General features: G+C 37.6%; 1 protein-coding gene and 2 pseudogenes across 3 annotated transcripts; 1 reads left to right on the top strand and 2 right to left on the bottom strand.

Annotated features, from left to right (window-relative positions):
- Positions 1–1,095: 1,095 nt before the first annotated feature.
- On the top strand, positions 1,096–3,549 carry LOC143551843 (pentatricopeptide repeat-containing protein DOT4, chloroplastic pseudogene; annotated as a pseudogene). The gene is made up of 2 exons (XR_013138560.1): positions 1,096–3,331; positions 3,443–3,549. The product of XR_013138560.1 is annotated as a pentatricopeptide repeat-containing protein DOT4, chloroplastic pseudogene (transcript).
- Positions 3,550–8,864: 5,315 nt separating this feature from the next.
- Positions 8,865–14,440, bottom strand: LOC143551862 (omega-amidase, chloroplastic-like). The gene is made up of 10 exons (XM_077042206.1): positions 14,117–14,440; positions 11,579–11,684; positions 11,245–11,480; positions 11,012–11,105; positions 10,154–10,228; positions 9,694–9,772; positions 9,521–9,536; positions 9,356–9,436; positions 9,183–9,265; positions 8,865–9,091 (listed from the first exon to the last, which is right to left on the bottom strand). The coding sequence occupies exons 1-10, from the start codon at positions 14,366–14,368 to the stop codon at positions 9,013–9,015; spliced, it is 1,101 nt and encodes a 366-aa protein (XP_076898321.1). The 5' UTR covers positions 14,369–14,440; the 3' UTR covers positions 8,865–9,012.
- Positions 14,441–15,117: 677 nt separating this feature from the next.
- LOC143551863 (omega-amidase, chloroplastic-like) lies at positions 15,118–19,067 on the bottom strand (annotated as a pseudogene). Its single transcript, XR_013138563.1, has 10 exons — positions 18,914–19,067; positions 17,784–17,900; positions 17,464–17,688; positions 16,684–16,777; positions 16,451–16,525; positions 16,030–16,108; positions 15,936–15,955; positions 15,733–15,809; positions 15,560–15,642; positions 15,118–15,469 (listed from the first exon to the last, which is right to left on the bottom strand). The product of XR_013138563.1 is annotated as an omega-amidase, chloroplastic-like (transcript).
- Positions 19,068–19,518: the final 451 nt, after the last annotated feature.

Genomic DNA, 19,518 nt, shown 5'->3' on the forward strand with positions numbered 1-19,518 from the left:
TTTAACATACATATATATATATATATATTTAAATTCGGGGCTCGAAGCTTTGTTTTATTTCACTCTCCATAAGTTGCCTCAGCCAGGTGGTAGTACCCGAAGTGCATGGTGTCGAAGGCCAATTGGTTGGATATTGTGATTGTTCGATAATGATTGTGTGGCAAACAATGAGCTTGGTAGATGTTTGAAGACATGTAAGAAGTTGTGCTACGTGAGAGTATTACCACGATGGGTAAACTCTTTGAGAGTCGACATGTGATGTACAATGTCATAATGAAGAACACCCCCCGGACGTGGTAGTGAGGGGGTGTTGTGTATGTTATTTTAGTAATCCCTATGAATGTTGGGTATGTGGAACTACTTGGGGGGGGGGGTAATAAAGAGGTGCTCGTCACTTGAGGTTCACCATACAAAGGACTAACGTCACTTGAAGTCACAAATAGTCAAACACAAGAAATCTCAAATCTCCCGATAACTTAAAAGTTAATTGTGTTAGAGTAAAAATATTACTCCCTCCGTCCCATTATAAGTGTTCAGATTTGAAAAACACAAAGTTTTAGGTTGATTGAATAATTACTCTTTTTCTTATCAAATGACAATAATACCATTAAAAATTGGGTCCATCAATATGTGTGGTCTCAAGTACTCTCAACCCTTAAGTATTTAGCCATGAGGGTATTGGACCTAGTGTACGATATTAAACAAGATATTAATCTGATCATGATAATTAGAATGTTATTCCTAGCCCATGTAATAACCAGTTACAAAAGACCCCTCATACTACGGGGAAGGTTAACGTAAAAATTATATTAACGTGTTAACCGTGAGAATCAAACAGTGTAATTACATTATGTTGTAGTTACACTACGTTATAGTTATGTTGTATATATAATTAAATTATTTGATTCTAACAGGTAACACGTTAATTTAATTTGTATTTAATCCAGACTTCTTATACTGCTTGCACGATAATCCCTGTACTATTTATTAATTACCGTAACAGTGTAGGTCATTTCGACTACGTTCTAGTTAATTAACTTAACAAAATAAAACAAAAGAAACAGATTGAATACTTTGCAAATTACAAGTACCAAATTGCAAAATATAATCTTATCCAATTCTATCATAACAACTGGATATGATCTTCAAATCCATTGTCACAAAACCTGCAAATTAATGAAGATGATATCTTCATCACCAATGCAAGCTTTGAACGTCCTTGAAAACCCAAACATACCCAAATCAAATAACCACAATTCAAGAATCTGTGCAATGAAACTCAGTGAATCCATACCTGCCCACCAAGTGTTCGACGAAATGCCTCAGTCAACTGATTCTTTAGTTTGGAACACTATTATCCAAACCCATTTAGGCAATGCAGATTACCACAAGGCAGTGACAACTTACAATGCAATGCTGGTACGTGGCGTTCGGCCCGATCGCCACACGCTCCCCTCGGATATTATCGGTGTGTAGATTATCCGGGAGGTTGAGATTAGGGAAACAACTTCACGGGCAGGCGATGAAACTCGGTGTGTGTGATGATGTTTATGTGACTGGTGGGTTGATTGAGTTGTATGGGAATCTTGATGGCATTGATGCTGCAAGATCAGTGCTTTACGGTTCGGGAAAGACGAGTTCGGTGTGTTGGACATTGTTGTCCAAGTTGTGTATTAACAAGAATAAGCCTTTATTGAGTATTGGTTTGTTTAAAGAGATGGTGGATTTGGGCGCTGAGATCGATCCGGTTTCGGTTATTACGTGTGTTACCGCTTGTATACTTGCGAAATCTTTGAAAGACGGAAGGTATGTGCATCAAACAGCTAGGAAACATGGGCTAATGTTTGATTTGCTTGTAAGTAATTCTCTCTTGAAAATGTATATAGAATGCGGTAGCATCAAAGATGCGCGTTTGCTTTTCGACCAGATGCCGTTACGAGACGCGATTTCTTGGACTTCGGTTATTCAAGGGTATGTGAAGAATGGTGAGATAAATGAAGGGTTGAAGTTATTTAGAAGAATGGTTATTGAAGATAATATTAAACCAGACGTCGTATCGGTTTCTAGTGTTCTTCCAGCTTGTGCACGAATGGCAGCAAGTAAAAACGGAAGAGAAATCCATGGTTACTTGATTAAAAACATTAGTCGTTTATGTATAAACGCTAAAGTCGAGAATGCATTAATCGACATGTATGCAAAATCAGGTTTTTTAGAGTATGCTTCAAAGATATTTTTAAATATGAAGTCAAAAGATATTGTTTCATGGACTGTGATGATACTAGGCTATAGTCTACACGGTCAAGGTAATATCGGAGTTGACTTATTCCAAAAAATCCCAAAAACCGATATAGACGAAATCAGTTACGTTACAGCTCTCTACGCTTGTTGCATGTCTCGCATGGTTGACGACGGTATGCATTATTTTAACCACATAAAGTCACCTAAACTAGTGCATTATGCATTAATGGTTGCACTTTTATCGCGTGCTGGAAAGTTTAACGAAGCAAGAATCTTTATTAACGAACATGGGATATCAAGGAATGCAGAGGTGTTGAAAGCATTGATAGATGGATGCAGGATTCATAAAAAGTTAACCACTGGTAAAAGATTAATTGAGCAGTTATGTGACTTGGAGCCGCTTAATGCGGATAATTATATAATGATGTCAAATTATTATGCACAATGTGGGAAACATGACATGGTTTATAAATGGAGACAAACTATAAGAGATATGGATTTAACACCAAAGATTGCATACAGTTGGATAGAGTTCAGAAATAAAGTTCATGTTTTTAAAACAGGGGATGTAAGTCATCCGAGATCAGAGGGTGTGTATCGCGAGTTGGAGTGTTTGATGAAGGATTTTGAGAAGGAAGGTTTTAGTTTGGTTAAAGATTTTAGTTTTCATGACGTGGATGAAGAACGCGAGTGTGTTTTGATTGGTCATAGTGAGTTATTGGCGATTTCGTTTGGATTGATTAGCATAAAAAGTGGGACTACGGTTCGGGTGACTAAGAATCTTCGGGTTTGTCATAGTTGTCATGAGGCTGCAAAGTATATATCGAAAGTGGTTGGAAGGGAGATTATATTAAAGGATCCGGACCGATTTCATCATTTCAAGAATGGGATTTGTTCTTGCCAGGACTACTATTAATCGGTTATAATCATCGCATAATTTGTATGCTAAGGTCAAATGGATCTAAAACCCGAGGAGACAATAGCTCGAAGGCCCAACAAAGCCCATAGGGCCAATGGACCCACAGAAGCAGCTATTCAATATGGCCCGCAAGGGTCTGAAGGATTAACTGGCCTGCAATCTGCATGGTGTACAGTAAGACCTTCTAAATGCTTTTATTATTCTTAAGCTGTAATATTTCTGCATTTTGTATATTTTTTTTAATATTAAGTTGATTTTACTAATATATTAATATTTTGATATTAGAAATTCATGAAGAAGGTTCAAAGGGGTGAGCTTGTTTGATGGGATCGAACTGCATGCGATTCTTGAAAAGAATAAGTGTGGATTCATTTGCTTGATAGAGGTGACGGGTACTAGTGTCAAATAACTAATTGTAATTATATTTAGATACTAGTTTAACATTGATATTATAAAAATTATGATTCAATCTACCAAATGGTGTTTTGCATGCTCACAAACCACAATCTTTTTTAGCTTGACTATGCATATATGTTGTTTGCATAATTTTAAATTTGTTAAAATAAGCATGGGATATTTAACATGCTTAAATATTATATTTATATTATATGATACTATGATAGTACTTGTAAAATCGATACTTGATGTGTTACATATTACTTCTCTTCTTTATATAAAGTTACAGAATTGTTAGAACAAATAAGATGAGATTTCCTTTGGGGAACCACTACGAAAAAGACAAAGATTTATTGGAAACGAGTAGTGGTGGATAAAAAGGAGGTTATATACGAAATTGGTAGAATCCCAAAATCAGATGCGCTATCTAGAAGGAGGCTATAAACGAAATTAAATGATGCATATTATGTGAAGATGAAAGGAGATAAGTGAAACATATATTATGTGAAGATGAAAGGAGATAAGTGAAACATATATTATTATTATCTTGCTACATGGCATCGTTGATATGACACTTTATAAGTAGTTGGTGTGGCCGGTGTACTCCCTTGAAGTCCGTGATCTCCTAAAAATCCATCTCACTATTGACATGTTGGTGTTTATGGAAGGCAAGAAACGAAACTTTATTCAACAACAAATGAGCTTTGGATATTAAAGTTTGATCTTTCTTTGGGTAAAACATGAGAAATTAGTGGGGTTAGATTGAGAAGCACGGTGTTCAATTTCTTTTTTAGAATAACTTTGTAATCAGATGTGTATGCAACTGAGTGGGTAAGTTGCATCTAGGCTAGCCTCTTGCTAGTCTAGCTTAGACGTGCACAAAAAAAACCGGTTCCGGAACCTAACTGGTGGAACCGAACCAGAACCGGTTCCAGTTCCAACCCGGTTGGTACAATACCCGGTTTGGGTATTTTTGTACCCGAAAATCGTACCCGGTTCTCCTATTTGTATGTCAGTATCAGTTCCAACCCGGTTCCTACCCGGTTCTTAATTGGAACCGGTTCGGTTCGTACCTGGAAAAACCGGTTCCGACGGGTTTTTTTTGAAGGGTCAAACAAAAGTCAAACTAGCCGTTGGAACCGATTCCAACGGTAATATAGCCGTTGGAACCGGTTTTTTTAGACACCAATTAGCCGTTGGAACCGGTTCCAACGGTAATATAGCCGTTGGAACCGGTTTTTGAGACAATAGATCCGTTGGAACCGGTTCCAACGGTAATATAGCCGTTGGAACCGGTTTTTGATGCCCAAACCTATATGTAACTTGTTTCCACCACTTGTTTCACCACCAAACTCAAAAACAAACTAAAATACTACTCCTTTAGCAAACCCGTTCCTTTACCCGACCATCCAACTAAATATTATTATGGCACCCATCAAAAAAACTAACAAGAAGGCTAAGAAGAGTGCTTTTGTTGCCCCCGTTCCTGTTACGGAGGACCCAAGGGTTGTTACGGTAGTCAACCATAACCGCAACCAAGACATATGGAAGAATTGGGATTTGATTGTGGATGACGAAGGTTATCAAAAGGCTCGTTGCAAACTATGTGGTTCAATATTAAAGCACGATTCCAACTCTACTATGAGAAAGCACATCGAGAAGCCATATTGCAAGGCGTTGAAAGGGATTGGCACGACCGATCAAATTGACTTGGGTAAAGATGGTACACTATTTCGTTACAACACGACTCAAGTTCAAGATAGAATGGCAAAGTTCGTTATTCAACGAGGTTTGCCGTTTAACCACTTTGATGACCCGGAGTTGACGTCGTTGATTCGCGAAACTCTACAACCGAGATACACACATGTAAGTCGTACTACCTTAAGACGTCATTGTATCAGGTTGTGGGAGTGTGCTAAAAAAGAGTTAATCGAGTCTTTTCATTCTTTAGAAGCCATGGTTAGTTTAACTACCGATGTTTGGTCGGCACCACACGGGTTGCCCGAATCATACATATGTGTCACCGCTCATTGGGTTGATCCGGTGACATGGCAATTGATGAAACACACCATCGCTTTTGAAAACTTCCCGTTCCCACATACCGCCGAAAAATTGTTTGAATTACTTGATGAAGTTATAACGACTTACAACTTGAGAAATAAAATATTTTCGATTTCGTTTGACAACGCTTCAAACAATACTAAGGCGGCTGAAAAATTTATCATTAAATATTCACCACCTTGTTTCAGGGATTTTTTTTTATGTCCGATGTGTTGCACATATCATCAACTTGGTTGTTCAAATAGGTCTTGACAATGAAAACATTTGTGATGATTTAAAATACTTTAGACTTATGTTACAAGATGTCTTCAAAAGTGGTAAAAGAAGACATCTTGAATATAATAACTATTGCAAGTCGGTTGAAAGAAAGTATTTGGGGCCGAATTGGGACGTTCCAACCCGTTGGAACTCAACTTGTCATATGTTAAAGTTAGCTTTTGCCCAACGCCAAACTTTACAAGCTTTTCATAACAATCTTGTTGAAGAACGCGAGGCCGATATGTTTCCGGAAAGTGTTTGGGTCCAAGTCGGTTATTTGTTGGAGTATCTTGACGTGTTCAAAAAGTCAACAACAAAATTATCGGGAGTCTATTACCCTACTAGTTGTTGGGTTTTGCAAGAATTGTACTATATGTCTTGTGTTTTTAAAAGCTTTGCGGAGAAGAACAAACTATTCGAAAATATTGTTGCGGTGATGAAAGAAAAGTTCATAAAATATTTTGAAAACATACCGCCGGTCTTTACTTGTGCCGCCGCATTAAACCCCTATTGGAATGTTAATGGGGTTGAAACAACGATTGAGGAAATATTCTACAACTTGGGTATGCACGAGATTGACCCGAAGTTGTCGACGGAAGCGAAGGACAAGTTCAACAAAAACCTTCAAGACCTTTATGACCATTATTTTCAAATGTATGGTCCAAGCACGAGATCGTCTTTTGTGAAAAAAACAACTAGTAGGCCGTGCAATGACCCACTTATAAACTTGATGAATGGGATTCGTGAATCGGCATCTAAGAGGCAAAGAGGAAACACACCAAGTAGCGAACTTGGTCGATATAGTGGAGCAAACTATGTTGAGGGCGCAACGGTCGACGAAATTCGCAATATTGATTTGTTGGCTTGGTGGAAAGGTAAACAAAACGAATTTCCCATTCTATCCGCCATGGCTCGTGATTTGCTTGCCGTACAAGCCTCAACGGTTGCTTCCGAATCGGTTTTTTCTCTTAGTGGGAGGGTGTTATCTATGCGAAGAACAAAACTAACTCCCGAGTCTCTAGAGGTTTGCATTTGCCTAAAGGACCATTTGGATGCGGTGGATCGTGTACAACACAAGGCGAACTTTGAAGACGAAATACCAATAGAGTGTCATATTCATGATGAGGAGGCGGAGGACGGGGTTTCTTCCGATAACGAAGACGAGGGTGAAGACGAGAATGAAGACGAAGAAGAGTTGTAATTATTTGTTTTGGTAAAATTATTTGTAACTTGTTCAACTAATATTTAGTTTTGATTTGTTTTATTATAATTACTTCTGTTACTCATGATTAATTTTTGTTACTTTTTTAATAACGACGAACATTTTATTTATTTAAAAAATAACTATTACAAACATTATTAAAACATAAACGATACTAAACATAACAACTAAAACATAAAAAACAAAGTCCGTCGTTTTAATTCGGGAATACTTATTTTTGGGTTGTAGAGCCGGACGACTCTCCCACTTCCGTTTTTTTAGCTTCCAACCTTCTTTTCTCTCGACAATACTTATTCGTATGTTTTCGTAATGTCGAGTTGGACCCTGCTTTAAGAAACTTCGAGCAATATTTGCAACGTGCCAACTCATGTGAGTCGGTCATGAGACACAAATCGTAATGAACCCTAACATCGGGGCATCTTGTTGTTTCGATCACCATAACAACGTCATCATTAGTTGCCATTTGTTGTCGGTTTAAGGTTAATTGTGGTTTGGAGTGAGTTTTATAGTTTTGGAATTGGTTTAACAAGTACACAAACAAACCTTGCTATTTATAGTAAGAAAATAACCTATTTGTAGTTAAAAAACCGGTTCCAACGGTCAAAAACGGCTATATAGCCGTTGGAACCGGTTCCTAACGGCTATAATATTTAAATTTCAAAAAAAACCGGTGGAACCGGTTTTTACGTAAAAACCGGTTCCGGTTCATACCCTACCCGGTTCTTAAAAGTTAGCATATCTGGGCATCGGTTCGGGTCGGGAACCGAACCGGTTCTTGATTGGAACCGGTTCCATTTTACAACCCGGTGTGAAAAAACCGGTTTCGAACCGGTTCGGGTTTTCCAGTTGAACCCGATTTGTGCACGTCTAGTCTAGCTTTTGGTTTTACACTTTTACTACCAAAATTTGTCAGTAATAATGCAACATGCTGAAAATATTCAAAAGGGATTGTGAAATATGCTTAGATGTATTTTTTATAAACTTGTGCAATATTCAAGCAAACAAATGATATGATAGTTTAGATATAGTAATAAATATCAAACCACCATACTTAAAACAGTTAAATGGATCATTTCACTACTACCACCCAAATATAGAGTATGTGTTATGGGCGTTATTGTTAGTTAAATATGATACTAAAAGACACGTCACGTAGAAGCCACCTAGGCAGAGCGGGTGCTCACAATGGCGAAGGATATTGAGGGCCAGGGGTGGCCCCGGCCCCCCTGTTTTCCGCGCAACAGTGTACATTTAGCCGTTTTTTGTCCGAAAATTTTTATGCGTAGTGTAAATTTACCCGCTTCCGGCCAAAACTTTGAGCCCGCCCCCCCTCATTTAGGACTTTTTTGATACATTTTGAGTCCCCCCTCCCCGATATTCGTGTCCAAGCTTCGCCACTGGGTGCTCACACTCACTATTACTTGAGACTTAATGGGCGTTATGACTAGTAAAGGCGAGATGTTACTTAGTGATTGGCTCCATTAAAATAATAGAATATTATTTTAAAATTAAGCCATCTCCTATCACGCGTGAAAATACCCACGGCCAAACTAATAATTCTCACATTCAGGGGTGACACGGCGGATGTGCGAGAGTAATGCCCATGCGATTTGACGGTTCTAACCAATATCGTTTTTAAATTGTTATTTTGTACAAAAACTTTAAAATAATAAATATTGTTGATGGCATATTCAAAAAATGGCTAAAAAAAGTTATGCATCCGGTTCCAAGTTTCAAACAGCCAAAACCAAACTGTGAAAATCTCAAATATGTCAGTTAATAGGGGCACTTTTATTGCCAACACGGATGTAATAGGTTACAAAGAACGTTTTCTTCAGCGAAAAAGGGTACCCAAACATAAGCTCCCCTTAAATAAAAAACTTGACAGATTGAAAAGACCATAACATACCAGATGTATTCATTCAGAATTTAACCTTTGAACATCAACCAAGTTGTAAAGGTCACCGCGACGTTGTTTCTGCAGGGGCAGATTTGTCCTGTACATACAATTATATTTCGAGTGTTAAACGCTCGTTATTAATATCAAAATAATAACGGTTTCACTATAGCATTGGAGTAAAGTCTCACCTCCTTAGCTCAAGTACTGAATAATCAATCTCTGATACGATGGTTGCCTCTTCATGCTCTGTTGTCACCAGTACCTCTCCAAACTGTCAAATAAACATATAAAATTTCATCTCATCCATATACGAATCACCAGCAAATACAATATAAAAGAGTCATGAAGTTGACTGACTTACAGGTCCAACTAGGGTTGAATGGCCCCATGCCACATACCCAGATCCAGCATCTCGAGCAGGAGAGCAAGTCGCTACATATAACTAACAAAATTTGTAATAGTTAGAGGTGGAAAAGAAGTTTGATATCAGAGCAGTCCATATAAAGAAATGGAGTTTGTAGCATACCTGATTATCTACAGCCCTGCATGTTATAAATAAATACAGTAAGTAATCAAAATGGAATAAAGAGCATAAGTTAAAAGGGGAAAAACTGAAGAGTGAAAAGAATCATACAACGATACTAAAATAACAAACTAAGTGAAGAAATATAGATAATGTGTAAAAAAATGTCTACATACCTTGCTCTTTGTAGTAACTCCCAATGCAGAGGACCAGTAGTCATGTTGAATGCCCCAGGATAACATAGTAAGTGAGCACCTGATAAGCAATTAATTATTAATTAACAATAACGCACCAAAACATTACTGAAACTACTAATTAACAACAAATTACTTAGTATGCACTTACAACACTATACAAACAAAACTGAAACAACTACATGTTAAATAACATTGTTTTCATTGGATTATTGTTGTTATTAGAGTTAAAGAAGTGAAAATGATACCTATAAGAACACAATGATTATATTTAGCAATGCCATTTATTGAATCTGCTAATAATAAGGATTTTTATGTTGGGGAAAAAACCTAGTATGATCATCTTGGTATAGTGTCATGATAAATTACATGACAGCTTATGATAAAACCAAAATAAACAGATATCAAGATTAAAAGGAACAAACTGTTGGAGTTAACAAACCTCTAGCTGCATAAATCATGGCAAGTTCTTGAAAACGAATGTCATAGCAGATACCTATACCTATGCGTCCAACATCTGAAAAAAAATATACAAGGAGAATCTCAGTCATAGTCACAGGAAACGCTACACCACCCATGATCCGCGTACCAGACCGTTTCGTACCGGATCGCGGTACAAAAGCGTACCGATCGCCAATGGTACGCGGTCCGGATGGGAAAATAGAAGCGTACCTGTTTGATTGACAAATCGAACTTTCACTTACAAAATCGCGTTCCCGATTAAAGAAAACGACGTATCGGATAGTAGAAAATCACGTACCAGAATTCCAAAAGGCAATTTCAATTTAAAAAAAAACCAATTGAGATCTCCTTATTTATCTCAATTATTAGCTATCAAATTATCAATAACTCAATATTATCTTCAAAAATAGAAGATTGTTTATTTAATATATATGGATGGTTAAATATTTTAAAGACCGAGAATGTAACTGTTTCGATTATAAACTTTTTAGTTATGAATATGATTATGAATTTTTTGTTTTGATTAGGAATTTACACTTATGAGTTATGATTATGAATATCGGTTTTGTATATGATACGGCGTACCGGACTATATGGTACACCGTACCGCGTACTGAATTGGCGTTCCAAATGAACCTACCCTCCCTAGTACCGAATTTTAGAAAGGCACGAATCGCGTACCACGTTTCGTACCGTGTACCGGAACGTACCGCGATCCATGTGACTATGACCTCAGTATTGTAAATTTGGAAGCAATAGTATTCCGGCTTATTATGAAGTAACTCAGAGTGTGTGATCAAACAGTGTAACAACATTCAGCATGAAATTATAAACAAACCTGTATCCACAATAGTAGGAGTTTCTCCAGCAGTAAGAGTTCTTGATTCCTCAAATATAATCTTTCCAGGAATGTTGATATCAAAAAGATGTATCTGTCATGGAGTCATATCACACAACTTCTCAGAAGTTTGTCTGTGTATACTACTTAAAATGGCAAATAGTTTCAGCAGATTAACAACTATAATATATTTAAAATTTGCATTGCATATAGACTAGAAAAAAAAACAGTACCTTTCTGTGTTTAGCTTTCAGCTTTCCATCAGTACCAAAAACACAACAGGTATTATACAGCTTGTCCCCACATCTTTCTGGTATGGATCCACCAACTATCGTGATCTTCAAAGCACAAGCAGCTTCAGACAACATTGCTGTTGAAGGAGATGAGTCTGTTCCTGCATCAATATCTTCAGCATACACTGGGAAACTATCATTCGAATAAGGACTATTCCATATTTCCTGACATAAGAAAATCACAAGATTAGAAATAAACAAATAGAGAGGCACTTAGATTGTTAAATATAACTATATAATGATATAAGGATGATAGAATATTACAGGTAGAAAACAAGCTTGGCACCCTTTTCAGCAGCATCTTCGATTGCTACACGAGCATGAGCAATATTCTTCTCCTTGTCTGCTGTTACAGCCAACTGACATAAACCAATCTTGAACTGCAAAAGGGAGTACAAAAAATGTGATTAATATAAAACTGCATATGCTGATAAGCATCCAAATTAACTACTGCTAGACCTCAATTATCAGATTTTTCTAACTTCACAACAAAGATTATTCAAAATGATTGGCATGATCACATGACCATTTCTAATTTCCAAAATCCCTAACAGCATTATCCACACAAATTAACATAGATTTGAAAGTCGTACAGCTAAAAGGATACCCAAAAAAACGCCAATTTCCAATAAGAATATGACAACAGACGCAGAAGTTAAAATGGTTAACAAATAAAAACCGATGGAGTTCAAATTTCATGAATGCATACAAGTATTACCAGACTGAAAAACTTTACAATTCAGATGAGACTTCTAACCAATCCAGTAGGCCAGTTTCTACTAGGTGTGCAAACACGCCAAGTTGCTCAAGAGCTGCTCGAGATCGGGTCGATAAAAGCTCGAAACGAGCCAAGCTTTTTCGAGCTCAAGCCAAGCCCAAGCCTCGAATAAAAGCTCATTTAGTTATCGAGCCCGAGCTCGTGCCTTGTACGCAAACTCATTTAGGCTCATCGAGCCTTCACAAGCCTTGTGTATTTTAAGTCTTACATCTTTTAGACTTCTGTGCGTCTTCACAAGCCCAGGAAATACATAGAGATAATTATGGATATGTATACCAGGAGTGAAACAAGTGTCCGTGCGCCAGTGGGGGATACTGATTTCTTTCCTGTAGAGGTAGGTCTTCACCAGGGGTCAACGTTGAGCCCGTTTCTTTTTGCAGTAGTCTTGGATGAGTTGTCAAAGTCGATTCAGGGGACTCTCCCATGGTGCATGATGTTCGCAGACGATATTGTGTTACTTGCTGAGAAAAAACAAGATCTAAACATGAGGCTTGAGGAGTGGCGAACAACCTTAGAGACAAAAGGTTTAAAGATTAGCCGATCTAAGACGGAGTACCTCCACTGTGATTTTGGTGGGATAAAAGACAATGAAGACGCACAGATCACAATTGAAGGGCAGGTGGTCCCGCAGGTAACGAAGTTCAAGTATTTAGGATCATTTGTACAGAGCGATGGGGAATTAGACAGTGATGTGACCCACCGAGTTCAGGTAGGATGGTGTAGATGGAAAGCAGCCACAGGTATATTGTGCGACAAGAGTTTCCCGACTAAACTAAAGGGAAAATTCTATAGGGTGGCAGTTAGACCTGCAATGCTATATGGAACAGATTGTTGGGCCATCAAGAAGGCACAAGTGCGGAAGATGGAGGTAGCAGAAATGAGAATGCTACGTTGGATGTGTGGGCACACAAGGCTAGACCGAATAAGAAACGGTGTGTTTCGCGAGAGATTAGGGGTGGCGAACATAGCAGACAAGATAAGAGAGTGGAGATTGAGATGGTTTGGACATGTAAAGAGAAGACAGACGACGAATCCTGTTAGATCCGTAGAAAACATTACTATAGAGGGGAGGAGGGGTAGAGGACGACCGAAATTGACTTGGGATGAGAGGATTAGGCATGATTTGATAGACCTAAACCTCTCCGAGGACATGGTTGAGGATAGGAATTCGTGGAGAAGTAGAATTAAAGTTAAGGATTTTTAGAGAGAATTGAATACCTTAGGGCTTAGACTTAACTTATTTAGGTCACATACCATAATGGTATTTCCCTTACATATATTATTATTATTATTATAATTATTATTAGCTTTTATATAGCTGTTAAACTGTGATCTTATTATTAATATTATTATAATTAGTAGTAGTTTTTATATAACTGTTAAACTTTGATTTCCTTTATTTTGCTTCATTCACATGTACTTAGAGCCGAGGGTCTCTCTGGAAGCCACCTCTCTATTCCTTTGGATAGAGGTACGGTGTGCCTACATCCCACCCTCCCCAGACCCTACTTATAGCTTTGCTGTCGGTGGGATTTTACTGGGCATGATTGATTATTGATTGATTGATCTTTTAGACTTCTATGTAATTATGTATAATATATTAAATTCACAGTGCATAGCCGAGTTTTGGCTCGTTTAAGATACTACACAAGCTTAAGCCGAGCTTAGGCTCATTTAAGGATTTCTCAAAATATATAAAAAAAAGCAGTTAAAAAACATATGTAAATTAATTAATAAATTCATGAGCCGAGCTCCAGGTTTAGAAAAGAAATTCAAAATGAGCCGAGCTCGAGCTGAAGCTCTCGTAACTGAAAACGAACCAAGCTCAAGCCTAGTCGAGCCCGGTAGCTCGTTTACACTCCTAGTTTCTACCTCTAATTTGGAAACGGGTGAGGATATGAAATATGAACAATTAAACGGTCACACAGCTAATTACAACATCAGGTGATACTAATTAAGCAAAAACACACAAATTAAAATTAAAATAAAAATTAAAATAAGCTGCATATGCGCATGCATAATAATAAGCCTAACCTTGGAGACTGGAGGCACTGGTAATTCAATGGCAGGCGGAACCCTAGCTTTCTCAGGATTAAACGATGACGCCATGGCTGATGCTGAAGCACGAGTGGTAGCACGTGCGGCGTTGATTGGATTGTGACGAGCACGTGCGGTTAACGGAGACGAGAAGCTGTGTCGAATTGGTAGACGAGGTGAACCGGCGAATGAAGCAACGGCGGATGATCGGAGAGTTGTTGAGAAGAAGCTGATTGATCCACTTATCATTTCATTACCACTGTTACTTTCACCATTGATGCTACGGTACACCTTTTGGACGGACCAGGGTAACCCAAGTGTCGTCGGTACCAAGCATTGAGATTGAGACGATTAGTAACGCAAATTCGGTCGGTTTCGATTATATGTGTTATTACGCCGAAAGTAAAATAAAAAAGTAACACATAAAAAGTTATTAAAATTGAGGTGGGACAATGGGTAGTGTCGGTCGGTGGTAAAACCCTACTGTTGCTGGTCATAGGCGTTGAGGCGGTAAGTCTGCACAAATTCGGTCGGTTTTCGTTACGGTACTGAAAATAAAACAAAAGACGGTGAGTACATGTGAATTCGGTCGGATTCCGTCAAATTCATTACGGCACCAAAACTAAAAATAAATTGTCTTCTGGTCGATTTTCATTACGTTCGTTATGGGCCAGAACTATAACAAAGAAAACTAATAATAACATAAATAAAATGCGTTGACCAATAAGGTGCCGCAAAGTAGCCCAATAAGGGCTTTGCGGTACCAAATCTCTAAATAATAATAATAATTAGCCTTTCTAACATTTTCTACAAACACATGTCAAATCAAGCGAGCCGTACGATGTCATACAAACCATGTGAATAAAATTGATTTTGCATGCCAATGTCTGTCATATCATACAAGTCGTATGTAAATATGATGAAAGATGGTCATACACATACGACTTTGTTAGTGGTCAGGTTTGGTTCGGTTTGGTTTGGTTTAGTTTAGTCATTAGCCTAAACCGAAACCGAAAGTCATCAGTCAATTTATTCTATTAACCAATCGGTTTTCGGTTAATTGGTGTGGTTTATTCAGTTAGTTTATCGATATCCGGTTAATAACCAAACTAAACTTGGGTTAAATTTCTACTTATAAATACATGAAATAGAGATAAAGTGTAACTATAAATATATGAAATTGAGGTATAAATACACGAAATGGAGATATAACTACACAAATTGAATAAAAAAACTCCCTTAAATAAAAAAAACTTGACAGACTGAAATGTTCATTCAGAATTTAACCTTTGAACATCAACCAAGCTGTAAAGGTCGCCGCGACGTTGCTTCTGCAGTGGCAGATTTGTCCTGTAAATACATTTATATTTAAAGTTTTAAACGCTCTTAATTAAGATCAAACAATAATGGTATCACTATAACATTGGAGTAAAGTCTCACCGCCTTAGCTCAAGTAGCAAATAATCAATCTCTGATACGATGGTTGCCTCGTCATGTTCGGTGGTAGCCGGTACCTCTCCAAACTGTCAAATAAACAAAAATAACTTCCTCTCTTCACATACGAACCACCAGCAAATACAATGTAGATTAGGTTGTTTTGTAGACTGACTTACGGGTCCAACTAGAGTTGAATGACCCCACGCCACATACACAGATCCAGCATCTCGAGCAGGCGAGCAAGTTGCTACATGTAACAATAACAAGATTTATAAAAGTCAAGAATTTAAATGAATAATCAGGCCAACCATACAGCCATTAGATATGGGAAAGAAATTTGATCTCAGAGCAGTCCATATAAAGAAATGGAGTTTGTAGCATACCTGACTATCTACAGCCCTGCATATTATAAATAAAAACCGTAAGTAATCAAAATGGGATAAAGAGCATAAGTAATCAAAATGCCTACATACCTAGCCCTTTGTAGTAACTCCCAGTGCAACGGACCAGAAGTTATGTGGGACGCCCCGGGATAGCAAAGTAAGTGAGCACCTGATAAGCGATTATTTACTAATTAACAATAAGGCACCAAAACGTTACTGAAACTACTAATTAACAAAAAAATACTTAGAATGTTACAATACTATACAAACAAAACTGAAATAAAACTACATGTTAAACAACATTATTTTCATTGGATTATTGTTGTTATTTAGAGTTAAAAAACTGAAACTGTTGCATATAAGAACACAATGATTAATCTGCTAACAATCTATCTGACATCAGTATGATTAAAATAAAATATATGACAGCTAAACTATCGTATGATAATTGATAAACCAAAATATCTAAATGTAAAAACTAGAAAGGAACAAACTGTTGGTGTTAACAAACCTCTAGCTGCATAAATCATGGCAAGTTCTGGAAAACAAATGTCAAGGCAGATACCTATACCTATGCGTCCAACATCTGAAAAAATGATTTACAAAAAGAAGTTTCCGTATAGTAGATTTGTAGGCAAAAGTACCTCGATGATGTAACAGATTTCCATCTCATCGAAGTAAATAAGAGTGTTATGATGCAAACAGTGTAGCATACTAGCATTCAGCATGAAATCATAAACAAACCTGTATCCACAATAGTAGGAGTGTCTCCAGCAGTAAGGTTTCTTGATTCCTCAAATATAATCTTTCCAGGAATGTTGATATCAAAAAGATGTATCTTTCATGCATTCATGTCACACTACTCAGCAGTTTGTATATACTGTTTCAAATGGAAAAGAGTTTCTGCAGACATAATATAATAAAGGTATATTGGTTTTTATTAGTCCCAACTATCGCCTTTTGGTCGCTGTCGGTCCCAACTAACGAATTGGCTGCTGACGGTCCCAACTTTTTAACGTATTTGTTCCCAATGGTCCGCGACTAACAGAATCCTAATGTCGTTAGTTGCAGGTCGCTGGAAAAACGTTTTTGGCCGGAAAACTCGCATTTTTTCCGGAAAACTCAACATTTTTGCCCCAAACATCTTTGTAACTTTGTATCGCACCTCTAGGAACCTTTTTCCAGTAAAAGCCCCAATTATTGAGGTCGCCGGAACCCTAGAGCCATCGTCGGAAACAGTTGGTGGTGCTCAAGTGGTGGTGGTGGTGGTGGTGTTCGGGTGGTGTTTTCTGGAAAAAAATGTGACTTTTCCGAGAACGTTTTTCCAGCGACCTGCAACTAACGGTGTTAGGATTCCGTTAGTCGCGGACCGTTGGGAACAAATATGTTAAAAGTTGGGACCGTTAGCAGCCAATTTGTTAGTTGGGACCGACAGCAACCAAAAGGAGATAGTTGGGACTAATAAAAACCAATATACCTATAATAAAAGATATTCATTGCATATAAGCTACAAACTAACAGTACCTTTCTATGTTTAGCTTTCACTTTTCCATCAGTACCAAAAACACAACAAGTATTGTACAGCTTGTCTCCACATCTTTCTGGTATCGACCCACCAACTATCGTGATCTTCAATAAACGAGCAGCTTCAGACAACATTGCTGTTGAAGGAGATGAGTCTGTTCCAGCATCAATGTCTTCAGCATACACAGGGAAACTGTCATTTGAATAAGGACTATTCCAAATTTCCTGACATAATAATCACAAGATTAAAATCAAACAAAAAAATCTGAGAGAAAGTTTAGTTTGTGAAATATAACTATATAATGATAATAGAATATTACAGGCAGAACAATAAGCTTGGCGCCCTTTTCAGCAGCCTCTTCAATTGCTACACGAGCATGAGCGATATTTTTCTCCTTGTCTGCTGTCACAGCCAACTGACATAAACCAATCTTGAACTGCAAAATGGATTAAACAGAAAATGTGACTAATACAAAACCACATATGCTGATAAATATCCAAATTAACTACTGTTAAACCCCAATTACCAATTTTTTCTATTTTCAAAAAAGAGATGATTCAAAATGATGATTGATGAGCATGATCACATGACCATTTCTAATTTCCGAAATTCCTAATAGCATTCTCCACACAGATTAACATCGATTTGAAAGTTATACAGCTAAAAGGATACCCAAAAAAACGTCAATTTCCAACAAGCATACGACAATAGATGCAGAAGTTAAAAAGGTTAACGAATAAAATCCAATGGAGTTCAAAGTTCATGAATGGAAACAAGTATTACCAGACTGAAAAGCTGTACAATTCAGATGAGTTCAAAGTTCATGAATGCCAACCTCTGTCGAGCTGGAGCTGAGCCTCAAATAAAACCTCGTTTAGTTATCGAGCCCGAGCTCGAGCCTTGTATGGGAAACTCAGTTAAGCTCATCGAGCCTTGTGTATCTTTAAGTTTTACCTCGCTTGGACTTCTACTTATTAATTTCACACTGAATAGCTGATGTCAAGCAAGCTTAGGCTCGTTTTAAGGTTATTCTCAAAGTATATAAAACGGTTAAAATCGTATGTCAAATTGTCAATCAATTAATAAACAATAAACAAGCCGAGCTGAGCTGAGTCTGAGCTTGAAATACGATTCATGAGCCAAGCTAAAGTTTTAGAATTATGAGTTCACAGACTAGCCGAGCTAGAGCTCTCTCGTAAGTTAAAACGAGACAAGCTCGAGCCTATTCGAGCTCGAACGTGGCACGGCACACAATCTCTGCCGCTATTTTGAAAACAGGTGAGTGTATGAACAATTAAACACACAAACGCATACACCAACAATTGAGATTTGAACACAGCTAAATATGCACTCGCAGTCATAACATCATATAACACTAATTAAGCAAACACACAAATAAAAATTAAAATTAAAAAGCTGCATAGGCACATGCATAATAATAACCGTAACCTTGGAGACTGGAGGCACTGGCAATTAAATCGCTGGCGGAACCCTAGCTTTCTCTGGACTAAACGATGACGCCATGGACGATGCTGACGCAAGTGTGATCGTGTTGAATGGATGATGCTGAACCGAAATTAACAGATAATCGAATTAACGGTTATCAGTTTTTTTTTCACTCTCCGAAATTAACCGAACTGAACTATTCGTATTTTCATATGTTTATAACTTTTATACGTCCATTTCATGTTTTTTAAACAAAAACTTTAGCTCAAGTTTGGTTTTGGTTATTAATTTAAATTAACTGAACTAAATCGAAAAGTAACAAACTAACTGAATAAGCAGAACCGATTAAACGATAACTGATTAGTTAATAAAATAGATTAACCGACGAACTTGATTTCGGATTCGGTGGAGATAATAACCAAACAGAGCCACAGGAATGCCCTACACTAGTGTTCTTGTGACGTCATGCGAACCATATGATGTCATATGCATGAGCGAAGCTTCATTGAGGCCTAGGTGGCCCCGGCCCCCTGTTTTTTTGCGCAGTAGTGTAAATTTACCCGTTTTCGGCCGAAAAGTTTTATACGTAGTGCAAGTTTAGTCTTTTT

The sequence above is a fragment of the Bidens hawaiensis genome, unplaced genomic scaffold, assembly GCF_021521415.1.
Source record: "Bidens hawaiensis isolate Kalapana, Puna unplaced genomic scaffold, B.hawaiensis_p1.1 tig00016672_1, whole genome shotgun sequence".
In the NCBI taxonomy this organism is placed as follows: Eukaryota; Viridiplantae; Streptophyta; class Magnoliopsida; order Asterales; family Asteraceae; genus Bidens; species Bidens hawaiensis.